The sequence below is a fragment of the Rhea americana genome, unplaced genomic scaffold, assembly GCF_003343005.1.
Source record: "Rhea americana isolate MKP2758 unplaced genomic scaffold, rheAme1 scaffold_201, whole genome shotgun sequence".
Classification (NCBI taxonomy): Eukaryota; Metazoa; Chordata; class Aves; order Rheiformes; family Rheidae; genus Rhea; species Rhea americana.
This window is the reverse complement of record NW_028186162.1, coordinates 347162-368555: the sequence shown is the minus strand read 5'-3', so window position 1 is coordinate 368555 and position 21394 is coordinate 347162. Positions and strand designations below refer to the sequence as shown.

The window sequence follows — 21394 nt, the reverse complement described above, 5'->3', positions numbered from 1 at the left end:
AGGAAGATGTGCAAATTAAATTCTTCCTCCTTTGTTTATTAAATGCAAATTAAATATTTTCATAGGTAGTAATAGTCACACCTTCCTTTAACTGATTACTTTAATATCTGTATGCGTTCCCCTCTCAGATTCAGATTTGTTCAGGCACGCATCTCCAGCAGTGGCTGTGCAAATGTGAGCTGCATTTAGAAAATGTTTTTGCAATATGGTCACRTAACTGTTATTACTTGCTCGGCTTTCTGCATGTGAACAATCGTTCTTCAGTGCCATAGCACTATTCAGTAGGCAGACATGGTAATTTGTGCGTAAGTGCACTTTTACAGTTGCAAGTCTGAAGTGTAGAATATAAACACACGATAAAATTTATTCTATGCACTGAAATTTTTCAATTTTCTTCTGTGTACTTAATTATATTAATAGAGCAATAATATACATTTTGCTATTTAGACAAGAAAGTCTTTTTTTACTGAACTGTTGCTATGAAAGTTTATATTCTCTAAGCATAGAATTTGTAATCTCAGATTCTGTTTATTGACTGAAAGTAAGTCCCTTAATCCTCAGAGTATTTAGATAATATCTTCGAAACTATACTATGACGACTTTGGAAAAGCAACTGAAGGATAAGTAGCTGATACCCAAATCTGTACATGCATCTTGTATACACACAACAGTTTGAGCACTAGTCGTACAGCTTTGCATAGCTTTCACTAGTAAATCACACTGTAGAATCAGGTACAGGTGGTTTGATGTTACAACTAGATCAGTCTAGTAACTAGCTGTGATGAAAGGGGGTTGATCAGGTATCCTCCTTCTTCCCTTTGGCCTGCTTTAGCGCTTGACTAAAGGAGGTGGTAAGCTGCTTTGGAGGTTGGAGGGGAGAGAAAACATAATTTAGTTCCTTCTCTCCCCCCACCCCCATAAATCCAGTTTCTTCCATTTTAGTTCCCTATAGGAGAACCTGCTGCGGGGTCCCATAAGCACCAATACCGGATGCACAGCCAAGTGGTGGTTTGTAACATCAAACACACAAGCTGTGGGACTGTGACAGATTTAACAGACCATGTGTGTGTAGCCTTCACGTAGCRTGTTTCCATTTTTGTGTTTTCGGCAATCTAAAGATTGCATGTTTTCCAAAGACATTAAAAGAAAACTTGGTTATCACGACAAGGTGTTACAGGTACAACTTGCAACAAAACCTAGGAGTTCTTCAAAACTTCACCTCTACTTGCCTTGTGGTGCGGGAGGTTACGAGTCCTGCAAGGGCCTTGCTTTTCCAGCTGCCTCGCTGCGTTTGGACCTTAAAGCGCGTGTCTTGCAGTTTGTGTTACGAAGATGGAAGGCACTTTGAGCAGGAGGGATAGCCTTCGGTAGCTGTTCGGGGTCAACTTGCAGTAACTGCTAGGTCTCCCTCTGCAGTGGCAGACCACATCATGTCGAAACCTGATTGAAGCCTTCTGTAACGTTTAATGTTTCATTTTAACAGTCACCTCAAAAAGCCTGGCATGTTATTATCTGAGACTTGATTGCAGTTGTTTCTTATTTAAATATGCTATCTCACTTCAGAGTTAATGTAATTAGAACCAACCCGTGGAAAAATGTTTTTCTATTATGTGCTAGCTATTGTTGTTCCAGTCAAAATGGTAAAGCAAATCAAAGGGAATATAATGAAAATGATAAAAAACATTTGCAAAAGGCAGTTTGCCTGAGGGAAGTAAAAGGCATCAATGTGTTTCTGGTTTTGCTTTGCACTTCTAACCCAGAATATATTCGGAATAACCCTGCTGAGTTTTGTCTCTGCACCTGAGAGCAGAATCCGGTACATCTGCGAGCAATCGGACTTGGCTGGTATCAAAGGGACCTGGARGTACCACAGCAATAAGCCCTTTTTACAGTGACGTTGCCCTACCGTCTTGTTCGGCCAGCATTAGGTCTCTACCTGTCAGCTGCGGCGGGTGCGAAGGAGCAYGTCTAAATCAAGCCTCTCCAAAGACTTTCATGTAGCTGGCATCTCAAACAGGGAGGCTTGTCCAGAAACTCTGAAAAATACGGTCGGTACCCAAAGCTGCAGCGTGGCATATGCACTTCTGGTGCAAGTAAAGTCCTTGATTTTAAAAATGGGATGTCAAAGGGAGGGAGCCGGTTTCCTCGAGCTGGTGCAGAGGCTCAATGCCGTCTCTCTGCTCCTTACGTGGTTTCTGAGGAGTTTAGGTGTTATTGCTCTACATCTTTTAGCTTTTGTATTAGGTTTACAACTTTATTTAAAGCAGTTTTGCAGTACTTTTTTTCTGTTTTGTGAACAGGCTTTCCTATCATTAGCATGTGCTACAGTAATCTGCATTAATTCAGAGCCGTAGTGATAGACTTTAAGTTGCAGGGGCTTAATCAACAGCAACCRAAAGAGACTGCACGCCACAGGGCAGGGCTGGAAACGTAGCGCTTCCACGGGGCGACGGTAGGATTTAAAGGCTTGCTATTTTAGCCCCCAGCAGCTGTGCGTCGGCGGGTTGAGTTTCGGCATGCGCAGCGCCTCGCCGGTGTAAGAGCAGTCAGGTTTATTTCTGTTGTCGTGACATTCATTTCTTTCCCGATGGGAGGATCCGGGGGTGCAGAGCAGTAGTACAASGAGCTTGGTCTGTCCTCATGCAAACGCTCTCAGACTCAACCGAGCGATCTCTTGGTTTTGTTGTGTTTTTTTTTTTCGAAAATCGAGAGTGTAGAAATCCAAATTTAAAGATCATTAGTTTACTACTTTGAAACTATTTTAAATGTCAAATGTAATTACAAAAACAAAAAGCCACCTGAAGAATGGTCTCCTGTTGGTGAGTCTCTGGTGCTAGTGAATTTGCAGAGCCCTCRTGCTCAAATTCGTCTCTGCGGTTGCCTTCAGCCCTGTGGAATTGAGGAAACAGCAATTTCTTCCTCTCTCCTCCCCCCCCTTCCCTTTTTTGTAGAGAACTGATCAAATGCTTAGAGTACAAATGCTGCGCATGAATATTTATAAGAACTTTTATAACGTTTAACAAGGCAGTGCTTCATGACTGTCTCTTAGTGAATGCACATAATAAAGTACCCATAATTTCTTTGAAGTTACACTTGCTCTTTATTAGTCTGATCGCAGATTGATAGGAGCTGTAGGCTCCTCAGGGCAGTTGGGCAGCAGTTGTTGGAGACGACAAAATACAGAGATCAGTGCTGCRTTCCCTGCTTTTCTGTTACAACGCTTGTGTTTAACACTTGATAAGAATACATTTTTGTGTAACATTTACACTTAAGTCATAGAARATTWCTAKMTAGWAATYTTCTAACTGTATTGCATAAATRCCTGCATTTATATTCTGATCCTGCAAGAAATAAGTGTTAAATGCCTTCTGCTTGAAACACTAACACGGTGTTGAGCAATTGAATGGCCATAGAGCGCACCGTGCAAACCACTTGGACCCTCTTGTTAATGCAAAAATATGTTTTAGTCTCCACTTTGTGCATTATCGCTCAGGAATACKGCACTCGCTGAATGCCTAATTGTGTATAGAACGCAGAAGGTGTAATGCATCCATTTCTAAAAAGCAAATGGAAACTGGCATCTGTTAATAGCAGTGTTTATTCACTTGACATCCATTAAGAATTTGGATCAGATTTAGCATTTGAGCATCTAGGGTGGATGAGAAAGGAGAAAGATTGTAGAAGAGAATACAATTTGCCCGTTATCAAAGGTGAAGAGAGTTTTAGAACTGGGTTTAGAAGATCCTTGCTCACAATAGTATGACCTTTCCTCTCCTCTGCTTAAAAAAARCATATGTATATATATATATATAGGGCACGTGCTCTCACATTACTCAGTTTATTGAAGATTTAGAGTGTTTGAGCTGAATTTAATTTTCTGCATTGGAAATTGTTTAATGACACTTTGTAAACAATGCTTAGATCTACATGAATGCATATATTTCAGTAAATGCTATACAAAAACCCACCTTCTGCAGGCACCCTTASCACCAGGATCGCTAGAGCAGAGCGCCGCGGCGGCCTGCAGCCGCGCTTTGGCGACCGCCCGAGTGGCGCCTGGCAAAGGAGCGCAGCCGCGGGGAGCCGATCCGCTTCTAGCGCCCGGGCAGCAGACCCGCTGCTCCGGCAGCAGCGGGACCGTCCCTGAAGCCGCCGCTGTAGGCAAAGCCATATGATCTCGTGTGGAGGCAACTACAATAGGTATCCAGATGTGTGCAGCTGGATTTGAGTGTATTGTTGCTAGCTATATTCTAATAATAGACTGTTTCTATAACGACATGTTTTCAGCAGTTAGTGGATTTATATCTTTTATTGGAATAAGCTGGTTGTCTAAAAAAAATTTTCCATGGATTCATTGCTAGCATAATTTTTTTAGTATATTGTGTCTTCTCAGTCTCGAGTCCTCATTTGTCTGGTCACACTTATTTTAACTTTCTGCCTGTGACATATATACTTTGTGTCTTAATTTCAAGATCTCAGAAATATATCGAAGTGTTTGATAATTGTAATTTCTTCCATTTTTATACATGTATGTTTGTTTATATGTGTGTGTGTGTACATATAGATCCACACACACAATAAATCCTTCTCAGCTGCTCCAGTAGTACAAACCATATTCATAGTACATGTGGCTTTTTAAAGAAGGCACTAGTTAAGTGACTTTCAGTTCCTAAACTACTACTATACTTAATTATTCTTTATTTTAGGTAGTGGTTAAGGGAGTGGTAATCTCTTCTCCAAACTTCTGGGGCACAGTAATTTTTAGAATCACTTTCATGAAGTGAAAAGGTGAACTGAAAGATAGAACCAGTAAGCAGTTTATCTTCCGATTAAACTTCTATACTTGCTGTATTACAGTTATCCCCTAATACTACAACAATCGTATTAAATGAAAATAATCATTTTTCAGTTGTACTTTAGCTCAGTTTGCCAGGCTGTTAAGCCACTGCACAACCTCTGGAAACATAAGGTTCATAATTTAGTTACCAGTTAAGTACTCACCTAGGTTCTGCTATGAATGCATTTAATAGTAGTAGTAATGCTGAAATTTGGTAGAATAATCCAATGCATGCATCTACAAGAAGACAAAGGAAATGTGTCCAAATTCTTGTGGGATAACATATCAAATCCATCCAAATAGCCTTAAAAAATGACAATCTTTAGTCATAATAATTACAAGGGTTTTTGAAACACATTCTTCAAAGGGTACTGTCTTGGAAAATTAAACTTAAAAAAAAAAAAAAAAAAGATGAGTTTCTAAACCACTTTGACAGTTCCTCCTAACTTCTCTTTTTAAACATTATTTTTAGACTGTAAAAATAAAGTGTGTGCCAGGAAATGAAAGGGCGTACCAAGCAGTGAGATTCCAGGAACCTTTTGAGATTTTGATTTGTCTATTGATCATGACATATTAAGGCTTCACAGAGACCTGAGGCAGAATTTATGCAGTTATTTTTACATAGCCTCGAACTGCTTCTTCTGTCATACTCTGAAAAACAAACCCTCGTTGAACGAGTTGACTTGCTAGAACTGCRTGTCTTACCTACTGCTAGTTCCTACAAAACTGGTCCACTTCTAAAATGCATTGCTTTGGGCAATACAGGGAATCTCTCTTTTTCTCCTTTTTCATTCTTTGGCACAACACTGTAGACATTAATGGTGATGTTGCCTAATTTCAGCAAGCAGCCATCTCATTATCTCCTGCTATTTTCCTTTCTAGTTCTTTATTCTTCAGGTTTTAGTGTGTAATCAAAAGAGTGCCTTGGCTGAAGAGTGAAAACTGGATTTCAGACTGCTGTTACTTGTGAAATGTAGTACATCGCCCACACATCCCAAGGCAGTGATTGAAGAGCCTTTCTAATTTGTCTTACTTGAGATTTAATAGAAATCATCTGCTCAGTGTTTCACACTATCTCTGTGCATAACCATTCATCTGGGCTGCTCTGAAAAGAAGAATGTGAAAATAAGACATGGTTAATGTCCCAGTCTTCTCTGCCTGGAGAACAAATTTAACATAGGRCAGTAGAGATATAGGCCCACACTCTATCTTCTGACTGCGCAACACTCATTAGCGTTGTGAAACCACGCTTTTGTTAATCATGTGGAATTATATGAGACAGAGAAGAATTGGCTGCTGGGGCAGAAGTGCGGTACGTTGGTGCTGAACTGCSTTTGGCAAAAGGCAGCGGGGTTGGCGGCAGCAAGGCAGGAGCATCGCTGCGGGGGCGCGAGTGCAGCGGGCTGCACACCTGCTCCCCGAAGCCGCGGCTCGTAGCTGCGGTCAAAACGGACTCAAATAGGTCCGTGGCAGCCGTGTCCGTGCGCTGTCCGAGACGTGTGTATCGCCTCTTTGTGCACAGTGTTTTTGAGATGGTCTTTGGAAAGCGCAGCRTCGATTCCTGAACCATTTTCCTATTTTCACTTCCAAACCTGCCTGTAGGGGCTGCGGCCGGGACCTCTGTATCTCAGTCTGCACCTAAGGGACAGATCTGTAAGTGCAAAATCAAGTGCTAGGTTCAAGCTTCCCGTGTATTTTTTTAATCCACTAGAAAGGTACAAAAACCTATTCTGTATTACCACTTGAAATACTCCATTTGAAGGGAACTGTAATACAATAAAGGTTTAGTCTGTCAAATTAGATACCTGGATTCTTCTCCGAGGTATACTTGAACAGTTGCAAATGGTGAAATATGGGGAGTGTTAGCTGCTACTTTACAGCGGCAGCAATGGGGTTGCAGTGCAGAAAAATAATAGGAAGCAGTGGAAAAACTATCATTATTGCCTTGTAGCCTAATGCCTAATACTTGGAAGAAGAAGTAGGACTTGGTTTCTCAGTTTTCTTGGTCCTAGTGAGACTAGTTCTTTGTATCCTTACAGTCTAGTTCAAAAAGGCACCGTGCTGCGTGTGCCGGGAAYGAAACAGGCCCTCGGAGAGGGAGCGGACATCCTCAGCCCTTTGTAATTTACTCCAGCTGGTAGTGACAGACTGTAATTGCCTTGGACTTAGGTGGCTTGTGTGGAAATCATTCCTCGGTCGTGGCAGGCTCATAGAGGTCTTGCATGTTAATAACCTACGTCGGCATGAAACCTTGCCCGGAAAGGGAAGGAATTCAGAGGAGCATGGTTTTGCTTTTACCTTCTGATCGTGTCGATTAGGCAGTCCTATTAGTCAMATTAGCAGAACGATATGGGAAATTCACGGTGTGTTTCTTCTGGATACAAAATGCTTTGAATCGTTAGCATTCGGTCAAGTGCAAGCAGCAAATTTACGACTGGCGATCGACTCCTTTGGGAAAACATCTGTATCTTTAAAAAGGAGCTAAAGAAGGAATTGGAGTACCGTTTCTGAAAACAAAAGTTGTCGCCGATTCCCTTTCTCTTTGCTATCGTTGATAAAGCTCGTTTACAGCGCTTCGGTTTTGTCGTTCCGTACCGCGTCCCGGCCCGCGAACGAGGAGCGGCTCAGTTTCCAGCTGGCGACCCTCAAGCGCGATCGGCAGCCTCTTGGTTAGCGTCGGAGAGCTCTGCCGGCGCCGCCGCTCGGGAAGCCCGGAGCGGGGGRTGCTCCGGCACCCTGGCACCCTGCGCCTCCTCTTTGCGGTARCTTCCTCGGGTTTCCGAGCAGCTGAACTCGGCCAGGTGCCGCTGCCGCCCGCAGCGCGCGCTGGCCCTCGCGGGGTGCTTTGCCCGCGTGAAGCTGGCCGTTCTCGGCGTACGCGCCGAGTAATTCCCTCTCTCCATCCTTCCGCTTAGGATGCTGAAGCAGAGCTTATAGCGGTTCACRTGGGTTTACACGTCTGTCTTAGAAAAGAAACCAAAGCCATTTCTCCTCTCACGAAGGAAATTAAGCAGATCCTCCACCTACAAAAAATACTCTTGAATGTAAGGGTAAAAGATAATACAGAGTTTTTATGAAATTTCCTTTCTGGTTTTGTTCTTGGGTATGTTTAATGATGCCTTTACTGCATACGTCCTCTCTGCATGGATTATTTTCAAGTATGGAAACAGATTTGATGGACCAAAATAAATTACTGATTTATTCTTGTCCTTTATCATGTTCTTTTTGATGGCTTAAAAGGATATCAGCTGGCTGTTAGATGCCCTGTGTTGTGCTGTTAGGCCTGCGGGTTTCTCCTCAGCAGTGGCTAAATTTAAAAGATAATTGTCAGAAACAACACTTGCTCCACAAAATTAAATATATATATATATATATATATATATATATATTATTTATTTAATATGACTATGCTAAAAAGCACTACTAATCTACTAATTCCTATCCTGGGCAAAATTTCAAACATGACAGTGCTTCTATCCCTACAGGTTTCTCCTCAGCAGTGACTTCCCATTTATGGGGATGGATTACAGACAAAGAGGTACCTGAGAATATCTGTTGTAGGGCATGTTTCTTTCTTTTTCTTTTCTTTTTTTTTCTGATTTCAACATTAATAAACAATAATGTTTAACCTGCTGGATAGCTGATCACTGGTTTCATCGCTGTGGTTTATGACTGCAGATTAAAATTTACTGCATTCAGTGTGTTTGGTAAAATTCAGATGAGTAAGTGACATACTAATTAGGAGAGTAGTCTGAGTGAGAATAAGCTACTTGAATTTGCTTTGATGGCCAAAAAATTAGCTGTAGCTAGTTTCTCAAGGTTATCAGAGACCCTCAGATTGGAATGTCTGTCTTTGATCATAAATGCAAGGAAGAAGTGTGAGTAACTGGTTATTCTGTAACGGGAAATGGAATGAGTTTTTTAAAAGACTCTAGTCCTCCTTTCCAATTGCTTGCTGCAGCACATAGCAAATGAGGTATATTAGTATGTGGGATTTTTTTGTTTGTATTTTCTGTAATTAGCGATGTATGATTCTTCAAAAGTTAAATTGTTTACTTTACACTAGAGAAAAATCCTTTTCATATCAATCCTCTGCCATCTTATTCTATTTTTTCTATCCTATAGTATGACAACATTTAAACATTGCTAATCTTTTATAGCACTTTCATATGAAATCCTTACTTTTGCCATTACCACCTTCTTACATGTACGTTACTATTGATCTCTGTGGATCCCCACGAGACATACTAGCATAACTTAGTCACTTGCCCCAAGTAGTTTACAGCCTGAGGTGCCCGTTGTCCGACATCATACACGAGCATGTACTCATTAAAAATTGAAATGAACACCAAAAYGTTTCCAGGGCTGAGATCTAAGCCTGACATAACCCAGAGTGACAAAACAAGGTGGAGGGAGAGAAAAGAGAAAAGCCCTGCCACTGCGAGAGAAGGGGTAGCACGGCTACTTAACCTTTTGGGTAGCTTCAGTATTTTTAGTTTAGTATGGTGACAGAAAGAGTCACTTCCGATAAAACAGAGCAAACTGAATCATGTTGTTATTAAAAGATTGATTTGGAGAAGGGTTTTGCAAGAGGAAGGTTTCCGCAGGTGAAGCTCTGAACAAGAGGGAGCTGCAGCGTCGGGTCGGCTCACGGACGAGGGATCGGCAAGAAGCGCCCCGATGCTCGGTGGCTCTTCTGCGCGACGGATCTGCTAACGGGAAGGCGAGAACGGGGTCTGTGAGCGTGAAGAGCCTCACGACTAGTGCACAAMATCACGAGAGAGACCTCGCAGGAGGCGCAGAAACGGCAAAGGCGCAGACCCGAACCAGGCGCCCTGGCTCCGGCGGCGGCCGGGCGCTCTACGCTGTCRAACTCGCCTAAATGCAGAGTAAGGGAACAAGCTGCCACAAGTTTTCTGCTTAACACTGATAGTTAATGGTTGGTTTAAGCACAGAAATTGGAAGGTTTAAATTTATCCCACCTAATTGATGTCTCATCACTCATACAAACATCTAATCCTTTTCTGAATCCAGATGACCTTTTGGTCTCTTGTGCCAGGAAGCTCTCTTGTATGAAATAATTTTCTTTTTACAGCTTTAARCAGGTTTCTCAGGTTTGTTGTTCTTGTTTCATGGGAGAAGATACTGCAAACGTTATTTTGTCTCATTTTTGAATTAAGCTATCCTAATCTTTTTTAGTTTCAATTAATACGGAAAGCTTTTCATCCCTTAAGATGTTTTTCTCTGCCTTTTTTATGCTACATTTCTTCCTCAGATGTCGTAAGTAGAACTGAAYGCAATATTCAGTAAGTCATATTGCTGATTTTCTTACAGTGAAAGCACATAATTTGCTGAATGTCTTGCATATTTTGTTGCATCRTTTACATGTCCTGCTGTTGCTCATTTGTGAGAACTTAAAAAAAAATGTATTTTGCCCATTATTTCATTATCTGGTAGGAAAAAGAAGTGCAATTTTCCTTTATGGAAGTCATAATGAAACACACGTCCCTTTTATACTACACTTACCTAGTTGCTAAAGTTATACTCTATTTTGTATTTTTGAGTAGTTCAGCCACTTAATTCTCAGGTTTCTCCACAGTTTGGAGCTTTACACAATCCAGTCCTATCAGCTGTGGCTCTTAATTTATCACTTACTTTTTAATRCCTTTTTTTATTAATGGCTGACAGTGTTTTATTTTTACACTTAATTCTCTCACGTCTTTAGCACCTCTCAAGGCTCTTGGAGAGGTAGTTGAGATTGATGCAGAGTAATCATTTGGCTTCTCTGGAACGGCTTTATCTTCCGTATTAAAACCAACCTGTTAAACTAAGGCTGCAATCTACTAATTCTGTTATAAACTATCTGCTCTTGATACTACGTGTTTTATTCTGTTTCTTTGGCTATATTTTTTTTTATCAGATCCTTTGTATTTTCCCTTATGGGTTTTAGATGGCAAAAACATATTCAAGGGTTTCCTTCACTTACTTAGTTTTTGAAATATTAACGTAACTTAAATTATTTTTAACTGAGAGATAATGTTAAGACAGCAGGGGAGGTTTTTTTTAAAAAAAAAAAAAGTAGTAGTGTAAGATTGTATTCCAGATTTTTTCATAATGTCTTTCAGCAAGTTTGCAACTAATTTTTTGCAATATTTCRATAGTGTTTCTGTTCTTCTTTCCATCCATCATAACCCTTGTATTTCAGCATCAGAGTATACAGATGTCCAAAGAGTGGTAAGAGTGATTCTAAAGAAAACTGGCAGCTTGTTAGTCTGTCATTGCCTCCTCAGCATCCGCTTAAGTTTCATTAAATATTCTGCGGGATTTTCATTTTATTGGCTCAGTCAGTCAGTGGCCCTCTAGTTAGAGTTCTAACTAGAATTAAAAAAAAAAATCTGGAAGGAGATAAAACTTTTTTTTTCTAATGAAAATGATAAACCTTAGCAGTTATGGAAATTTCCATCTGCGCCTTCTGCCATACTCGTGGTTCTATCYGTGTTACAATGATCAGATATTTGGTGAATATTAGTTTCCTGTTCTTTCCTCGTATACCTCTCACAAAGTAAGTGCCATGATCCACAGARCATCCACGCTTGAAAATCAGGAGATTTTGTTTCTATTTCTTATCTTCCACCACCTGGATTTATGACTTTGAGCAAGATTTTGAGTCACTGTTCCTCTCTCTACAAAATCTGAATTATTAAATTCTCGTTTACCTTTGCAAAGTGCTGTGAGAGCTATGAGTGCAATTCTCACATTTTTAAACACTGATTAGTTTTTATTTTCAGCCTCTGCTGCAGTACGGTATGGCAGCTTATACATTATTTGYTTGATTTACATTTCATTAATAAATGCTRCCAGATTAGTGAAAGCACAGTGGTTTTGGGCACTGAATGTGAGCAAGCACATGTATCTCAACATGCCTTAAAATTGGGACCCCATCTTCTCTGGCTATAAAGCTCCTCGGTCYGTGTTTTACTGCGTGTATGTAACAGCTGTTGCATTTAGTTTCACTTGGGCTTTGCTTTTCTTTGAAGTTCTATTAAGGTCTAAACTTCGAGAAGAATTACTGGGCTTGAGGGTTTTTTTTGTTTGTTTGTTTGTTTTTAACAGCATGAAGGACAAAATAACTTAAATGGCCCGTGCCTCATTGGTTTGTAGTCTCAGTTATCCGTGCTGGATATATTCACGTTTCAGCAGCCCTGGGTCAGTAAACTGTGACACTAGCTGGGATGAAGAGGTTTTAAAGCCTGGGGCCACCCAAGCAGGGATTTGGGAGCATTTTGGTTTTCCAAAGAATCTCTTAAAATGTTTGTGATTATAATAAAAGAAGGAGAAATTGGATAGTGACAGATGTTGAAATCAGGTATCCATTTGATTCTTGCTATTTTACACTTCTTTTATTCTTGTTATGCTACACTTATGCTATTGTTTTTGGTGGTGAGTGACTGTCCACATCACTAGAAGTAGTTTAGACAAGACCACAAAGCCATAGTGGTTCTGTGGTGTCTAGGCATTCCTGTATAGGAAACGTAGGTTGCATTCCCACTGCTGATTTTTCAGTCTGTGGACATGCCTGTCRATGGCAAGAGGTTCGTGGGTTGTTCACTAGTAATTTAATGGACCGTTGTCTGAAAAGAAGGTCGATCRACAAAATTTATTCCCGAGCATAAAAATTGTGGGCCCGTTTTCATGAGAGGGTATGCTCAAGCTAAATGCCTTTTCCCTCAAGGAGAGCAAAYGAAAGGAGACCTGTAGCAAGTATCTAGTGATCTAAGAGGAGACAAAAGAGTGACAGTGTTAGAAATGATGACATGCACACTTGTGTGTAGTGTCCAGTAATGTAACGGGCATTCATTTAAAAGGAGGTTTTTGCAGCATACAGCATTGAAAATACATGTCTAATAGGTGCATTGATTTTAATATGCTCGTTCATTGAGCAGGCCTGATTAATTAGTGCGTGTCACCATCTGGTACTTACTGAGACTATTCATTTTTAAAATGTTGAAATTGTAGGGAATGTTGCACACCAATTAAGTTCCTTTTAATTGGATTATGTTAGTATAAAGTATTACTGGAGAAGGCCTTCATTGCAATTCAGGCAGCATGCGTCTAAGGGAGACCTGCCAGCCTGAAATTGCTTAGAACAAAGGGGAAATGCCTGAAACGCGTGTTTATCACTATCTTAGTGCACTCAACAAAAAAGATGTCAATAAATAAGAGCTGCAAAAATACTTCTGCATTCCTGTGCAAGGTTCAGTTTTCCTGACCTGAGGATGTCTCAGCTGCTCGCTGCTTCATCTCTGCACTGCAACTCTGACTCTGTGGTCGTCTTGAGCTGCCCTAGAAAGTGAAATACGTTCTTGCACTTCCATTTGTTTGACACCAACTTAACAGGCCAGGCTGAGCCCTCCTGTGGGCTGTACCTGCTTAAGTGAGTCGCATTTTTCTTGTTTGCACCAGGAGTGATCTGGCCTTTGAAGCTGATGAACTGTCTGTGCTGACTCAACTGTTTAGTGGGTGAAGCATCATGATCTGTAGCTGCAGCACCACGTTAGGGACACAGCTTGTCTGGCTGCACTTGTTCCTGCCACTGACTCACTTGGTGAATTTTAGTTACTGTTTCCATCTATAAATAGTGAAAAATAATGTTATTCACCTTGGATAAAGAGCTTTGAGGTCGAGGGATGAAGTGCAAAACGTTGTCATGCTGTATTTACTGTTAACGCTTTCTTTAGAAGCCTGATGCTATTCTGTATTTAGCATCTCGGGGTGTTGTTACCTGGGGTTTTGCTGAGCTTTTCTTTCTTCAAGTGAGTCTTCCCAGCTAGTCATTGCAAATGAAGCAGGACCAGCAGCGGGTGCCTTCCTGTTCCTTGGCGGTTAAGTGGGCTGTAATTGCAAGTAGGGAAACTCTGGAAGAGGAGGTACCTGGAGCACCGTAGCGGCTTAGGAGATCAGGTGTGTGCCTGTCCGGACCTAATCGAGAAGCGAGCAGTGCCTGGACATGCGAGATGAAAGAACTTCTTTTGTTATCTGTGTGCGTTTTCATTACCTTCCGTGGTCTCTGCTGCCCCCTACCAAGCTGTAGCAGTTAACTGCAACTGAAGCAATATCAAATATGTGAAGAATGTGGGTTTCGATTGTTGTGATATTGAAAGAAGCCTTTAAGTCTGCTTTATTATTGGGTCATAGTAGTGATTCTGTGGTTGAAACAAGACATGTAATTTTTTTAAGGGAGAGGAAGATATCAGAAAAATAAGTTTTAATTATGCAGCAGTTAAGAAATGGGCCAACCTCCTTTTTTTTTTTTTTTTTTTTTTTTTTTAAAAAAAAAGTGCAGATACTTGTTTGCAAACATGAAGGTCACTATGAATGTGCTTTTTAAAAGGCTCCAAGTATTTCTGATTTCGAAGTACGAAAGAAACTCTGTGTTAGAATGCTTCAGCGTTAAGAAAAATGCAGACTTCCTCTTGTCTGAAGGGGCCAATTTCCTCTTTGTTAGAGCTGCAGACAGTGTCAGAGCACATTACAAGAGCCGCTCTTCTGCGACTGCCTGAGCCAGTTGAAACCCATCTGCAGTTTATCAAACCGTTAAGTCAGCGGCTCTTCTGTTTCACACGTTGTCAAAAACCATGTTAGAGCATGGGGTTGTGTTTAAACCATCTGCATTAGATACTGAAGTGCAAACAATATAAAATATGGATATATGTCTTACGTGTTTTCTGTTTATGTGTAACTGTACGCATCTGCATTTACATACACCTATCTGCGTGCATTTTATTTTTAAGCTAAATTGCAACAGTGGTACTTCTGGGATGTGGAATACAGGTTCACCAAGGCTGTGACTATGCCTGGGTTTTGAACTCTGACTGGCGTGTTGCTTTACCGTTGTGTTAAGCTGCCCGTAGTTAGCATTCAGCACAGCAGTGATTTGGTCCAGAGGAAAACGGAGCAGTATCAGCATCTCTGAGCAAATGGGAGCAAATACAGCCAGCAGTAGAACATAAAAATATGTTGTATAGAAGGTGTGAAATAAACTGCTTTCTCATCATTGTACCCCACCCTTATTAGCAGAAAATGTTTAGCTTGAAAGGCCATGAACTGGTCTGTCTGTGATAGGATTCCAGAGCAGGAGTCTTTTCTGCAGTTTCTGAGAAACAATCTTAAAAACTGCACACACATGCACTAACCCTTTTGTTGAAATTATTCGCTCAGAGATTTTACATAATGCAGAAATATATTTTCCAAAAATTGGATTTCAGTTTGTGCAATTTTTCTTCTTTTATTTGGGCAGCAGTTGAAAGGAAGGAGCTAACCGGGGTGCAAAATTCTAGTCTGCTCTTAATGATTTCAGGAGAATTCTTTCTTAATGTGATTATTCTGAGTACAATATATGGACTTGTGAAGTGTTGAAGCAACAAATCCTGGCAGAGTTCAGAAAACTAAAATGACATTTAACTCTGTGTGTGTGTGTGTGTGTGTGTGTGTGTGTATAAAACAAAGGCTGAAAGTTTGGTGGATCTCCATCTGGCAGAGTTTATATCTGTTAGGTCATACAGAGAAAGCTTTTGGCACTGACTATTTGGCAAAAAGCTTCGTCTGGAAACATGTTTAGCTGATACGTGAAATTGGAGAGCTCTGGTAGCACGGATGTGTCTGAAGATCCTCCAGTAGAGTTAGACTTCAGCCCCACCTGGTGTTGGAAGAGCAATGCTGTTTTAGAGCGCTCCCCAACGAAGGACAGTACTGAGCCAGCACGCAGGGGAGTATGCGAGGAGTTTGGCAGATTTATCCCCGTGTCGGATTTTCCTAATGGTTTGTATTGTTTGCTACACTGATGAGAAGGTGTTGTGCTCTTGGTGAATTTGCCAAAGGAGTCCTGCGGATGAGTTATTAACCACGGATCCTCTTTGAGAGCTGTTTCTTCGACTGAGCAGGTTTATTAGTATACTTCAAGTGTATCTGTGTGATCAGCAAGTATGTTTTCACATAAAGCCTGAAAGAATATCAAGGTATTGATTGCCGATGCCGGCGTTTACAGATGTAGTGCTGAAGACATGGAGATTCTTTCACCTCCGTAAAAATCTATCAGGATAATTCTTGATTTATGCGAAAACAATGAAGAGACCAGACCTGTGGATCTGGCTGAGAAGGCTTAAAATCTGCAGGCATTAGGTTATGAAACGCTCAAATCCTGGATGTTCCAAGGACTATGAAGTACAGCAGACCCATGTTTGGTTTTTACTTGAGGCTGATCATTTCAGGAAATAGTAAGACTCACTTTGAAGCAGATTTTCAATTATCTGAGGGTAACACTTTTCTTGGGAGTTAGGTGGAATAGCTACGTGAGAAAGAACAGTAACTTTCTAGAAAGGTCACCCCAGTATTTTTTATCTAACTTTTCCAGAATAACAGCCTGTGTCTTCAACCTAAGTATCTGGCCAGTAATAATTTAACTTGAAGGAAAAGGTGCTAAAATCGCAGAAGAGTTTGGAATTGCTGAATATATTTTCCCACTTAAGCTGAGCTCATTCACTTTTGAAGCTAAAACAAATTATCTATAATGCACTTGGGAGACTAAAACATACTCTTACTTTCCTGTCTCGTATTTAAATGGCTATGTCTATGGCAATATACACTAATCTTTGGCTTTAAAACCTCTTCCTAGCATTTGATTTATTGGACAAAATTGTGGGTCAATGGTCCCGAACTAGTCAGAGAATTATTCTCAGTTCTCAGTCATGGCCATTTTTCTCTCTCTCTCTTTTTCGATTTCAGTATAAAGAGCTAAGACATCAACAAAATGCTACTTAGTTATTCTGAGTGAATGTTAAGAGTAGTAAAAGTAGGAACATCAGAATACGAGCAAGTGTAATGGTTTACTTTGTTTTCCTGTTCTTATCCTCATTCTCYCTCATGTTTCAGAATGATTGCTGCTTGAACCACGAACCTTACTAAGAGAACAGTGGAAACATATGGATGAAGTTCTTACCATGCACTGAACAGCACAGCATCAAGCACAAAGCTCTGGGAAAATGTCTGCTTGTAATACTTTCACTGAACACGTCTGGAAACCTGGTGAATGTAAGAATTGCTTCAAGCCTAAAAGCTTGCATCAGTTACCCCCAGTCTCTGAAAAGAAAAACCTCTCACATAGCAATCTGAAAACCAATGCAAACCAAAGTAACAGCCATCGTGGTAGAAATACAGGAAATTTTCGTCCACCTGTGGCAAAGAAACCCACTATAGCTGTGAAACCCACCATGATGGTAGTAGATGGGCAGGGTGTGTGCGGTGAAATCAGTGTACCAGATCATTGTGAGAATAAATCAGTGCCTGCAGGGTGGAACCGAAACAAAGCTGTCTTGAACAAAAAACCACTGAACAATAATAATGAAGATGAAATTGAAGGTTATAGCCATGTTCCCAGGCCTTATGGCAACAATGATGGCATAGGTAAGATACCAAATAACAATAATAATGGATTGACAGAAGTGTTGAAGGAGATTGCAGGTTTGGATACCACACCTCAGCTAACTGGAAATGAAATGAACTCAAGAGAAACCTTCTTGGGAAGAATAAATAACTGCTATAAAAGATCACTGGAAAGGAAGATCCCTCCAAGCTGCATGATGGGTGGTATGAAGGATTCACACAGTAAGCATGTTATTCTGAGTGGAAGCACTGAAGTAATAAGTAATGAAGGTGGACGTTTCTGTTATCCAGAATTCTCTAGTGGAGATGAGAGTGAGGATGATGCATTTTTTGGCAGCATGCAAGAAGAGCATGAGAGCTGGGATGAAAGTGATGAAGAGTTGCTAGCAATGGAAATTCGTATGAGGGGCCAACCTCGCTTTGCTAATTTTAGAGCTAACACCCTGTCTCCTGTTCAGTTCTCTGTTGACAAAAAATGGAATACTGTGCCCCTTAGAAACAAGTCTCTTCAGCGGATCTGTGCAGTAGATTACGATGATAGTTACGATGAAATTTTAAATGGTTATGGAGAAGAGACTGTGATTCTTTATGGGCAGGAGAGCATGCAGAGCATGGTATCTTCTGATTCTACATCTCCTGATTCTTCTTTGACTGAAGAGTCTCGTTCTGGAACAACCAGCAGTTCCTCCCAGAAGCTCTGTAATGGGGGGTTATCTCCCAGTACTCCTCAGGATGTCAAACTGATAGAATCAGAATATGAAAGTCTTTGTGATAATCAGCAGGTGAGGGATGTGTCAAAAGTTTCTAGAAATGTTCCAAAAAGTCTAGAAACCCACAAGGCAGTCCTTGCCCTTCGACTGGAAGAGAAGGATGGCAAAATCGCTGTGCAAACTGATAAGCCAGAGAATAAAAGTTCTTCAGATGTTACTGGTCAAGCTGTAACTATAAATCTGGTGCCTGTGGAAGAGCAAGCCAAACCTTACAGAATAGTCAATATGGAACAACCAGTTTGCAAGCCATATACCGTAGTAGATGTATCAGCTGCCATGAGCAATGAATGTAAGGAGAATCAGACCGAAACCTCAGAAACCAAAAACGTATCATCTAACCCAAATTCACCAGGAACTCCAGGCACACCTATTGCATCCTCTGCAGCATCACCTGGACGAGTAAATGCTAATCTGAAAAAATCCAGTGCAATCAGATATCAAGAAGTGTGGACTTCTAGTACTAGTCCAAGACAGAAGATACCTAAGGTGGAGTTAATTGCTAACAGCTCAGGACCTTCTGTTCCTCCCAGAAAGACAAGCCACAAGTCAGCTCCTACTTCCCCTACAGCTACAAACATTTCTTCAAAAACTATCCCGGTTAAATCTCCCAATTTATCTGAGATAAAATTCAACAGCTACAATAATGCTGGCATGCCACCTTTTCCTATTATAATTCATGATGAGCCCACTTATGCTAAGAGTTCCAAAAACGCTATTAAAGTTCCCATTGTAATTAATCCAAATGCCTATGATAATCTGGCTATCTATAAAAGTTTTCTAGGGACCAGYGGGGAGCTATCCGTCAAAGATAAAACTACTAGTGTAATAAGCCACACATATGAAGAAATAGAAACAGAAAGCAAAATGACTGAGACTGCAGGAAACAAGCACGCTGAATTTTCTCAAGCAAAGGGGGTGACTAATAGCACAGAATGCAGGCTGGGTTCTGTGGCTCAGAAGGTCCAAGAGTTTAACAGCTGTCTCAGTAAAGGTCAGATATCACCACAAAGAAGCCATAGTTCTGACCACAGCTCCCCACCAAGAATTCAAAAGACAACTCCAGAGCCTGCAGCAAAAACAGAAGTAATGCCAGAGGCATCTGCTGGCAGTGGCAGCAGAGAGAACGCAAGCACGGTCCTTTCCCAGATTGTGGCTTCCATCCAGCCTCCACATACTCCTCCAGAAACACCTCAGTCTGGACCAAAATCTTGTAGTGTAGAAGAACTGTATTCCTTACCCCCTGATGCAGACGCTACTAAAAACACCCTGGTACGACCCAAATCTCTGTTTACATCACAGCCTGAAGTAGAGTCACCCAAGACCATGGAAAACGCTGCCCCTAAAATGCAGAAAGATGCAGTAGTGCAACCAGTTGCCACCCATTCTCCAAAGCCAGTGAGAGGCGTGCAAAATACCACAAGTCCCAAAATGGAGCAAGCACCACCATTTCCTCCTCCACGGTCCACATCTTCACCCTATCACGCAAGTAACTTGTTGCAAAGACATTTCAGCAATTGGACCAAACCAAATAGTCCCACTAGGTCAACGGAGGCAGAGTCGATCCTTCATTCAGAAGGTCGGCGAGCTGCTGATGCAAAACCCAAACGCTGGATATCTTTTAAGAGCTTCTTCCGCCGCAGAAAAACTGATGATGAGGAAGACAAAGAGAAAGAGAGAGAGAAAGGAAAGCTGGTGGGTCTTGATGGAACTGTTATACATATGCTCCCCCCTCCTCCAGTTCAACGTCATCATTGGTTCAGTGAGTCAAAATCAGACTCCAGTGAGAAGCCGTCTATTGTTTTCATGTATAGATGTGAACCAGCACAAGCTGAACCAAAGGCTGACCATCAAAATGTGGCTGGAGTGGAGTCTTCGATTGCAGATGTACTAGTAAAAGACAAAGAAGAAACACAAGAAGACTCTCTGGAGAGCTCCGAGCAGAAAATAAAGAGCCATTCTTCACCATCTCAGATTCCCAAGAAAATCCCCAGGTAATCTGTTCATATTTTTCATTCCTATCATCTTTTTCGTTCTCATTCAGTTGTGAAATGCCTGTATATACTGCAGAAAAGGGGAAAAAAAATAAGGAGTATTATTACATTAAATATAAGATTTAAAAAATCTAYTTATTTTAGGTATCTTAAAGCACATTTTAAAAATCTTTGCATGGTTTTGGTTATCAGCAAAGATACTCTGTGAAAATTAACTAGGAACAATACTCAATATTAGGAGTTTGTGTTGCAGGTTCATTAATATGTTGTGATAGCCAGATTACATTGARTCGGACATATTATCCTGGATTTCTAGCTTAAGAAAGTGTTCTTATGTTATAGGAAAAGTAAGGAATTCCTCTGCAAAAAACAGAAAGCCATTGTTTAATAGAAAAATAGAAATTGAAAGAACAGTAACTCGTAGAATGTGTGAGCCTTTATCTCACGTACCTGTGAATACAAGGTATGGTAATTAAACTTCATGTTACAGTGCAGCATCACTAAAATGAATCTCCTAAAATGAACTGTGTAAAAAAAGTGATAATAGAAGTACATTATTTTGTAAAATAATCTCTCCATTTTGCAAGGCCTTTACAGTGAGGAATATTTTGTCCCATTAGAGTATTGGATTCAGTAGAGCTGATTGCTGTTTCTGCCTGACAATTTCGTTCCCTAATTTCATTTCTTTAAATTATAATTTGCTGAAATCATTTTTGGTTTGATTTTTCTAAAATTATTTGATCAATATATGTTTATTTTACTCCATTAAATCCGTAGTACTTTAACATTTTAGGTCTTGATTTAAAGACCTATTTGTTCCTTTACCAATGGTACACATGCTTGGTGGTCTCTGAACACTAAGAACTCTGTTTATTTCCAGCRTGCCATTTTTTCAGTGTAACGTTCAGTTTTTAAGGCTGTCATGGCAGCGCAAACCGAAGGGAGTTGGAGACATTTGTTGCACTCAGTCCTGTGGGCGCAGTGTGCATTTCATTGAGCGCTGACTACAGCTGTGCATGTGTTAGAACGTCTTCTGAGGTTGCTACAAGTAAGCAATAGTCCCAAATACAAGATAYGGGCAGTCTCCGGGAACTTAGCCTACTCTCTGTTTCTGCAGATTGGATGAACAGCAATCTAAGATTCATGACTTTTAGTTTAAAAAGAATAATAYTAAAATTCACATGAAAATGCACAGGGCAAAAAAGCTCCCCCTGCGAATTGCTGGTGTGAATTTTAGCAAGGCAGAGCACTTGCACAGGCTGTGGAAGKCAATAACACCCATCAGCATCTGACGTCTCTGCAAGTTGTACGTTACCACAGTAGCGTGGGGCATGTGTGGTGGCGAGAGCAGGGCATGT

General features: G+C 40.8%; 1 protein-coding gene across 2 annotated transcripts in view; it reads left to right on the top strand.

Annotated features, from left to right (window-relative positions):
• The window catches only part of PEAK1 (pseudopodium enriched atypical kinase 1), an 84232-nt gene that overhangs the window by 27174 nt on the left and 35664 nt on the right, over positions 1–21394 (top strand). For both annotated transcript variants that reach the window (XM_085303951.1, XM_085303952.1), the window contains exon 3: positions 16766–20036. In XM_085303951.1, coding sequence (XP_085160077.1) covers positions 16876–20036 — 3161 coding nt within the window. In that variant the 5' untranslated portion in view covers positions 16766–16875. The remainder of the gene's footprint in view (positions 1–16765; positions 20037–21394) is intronic.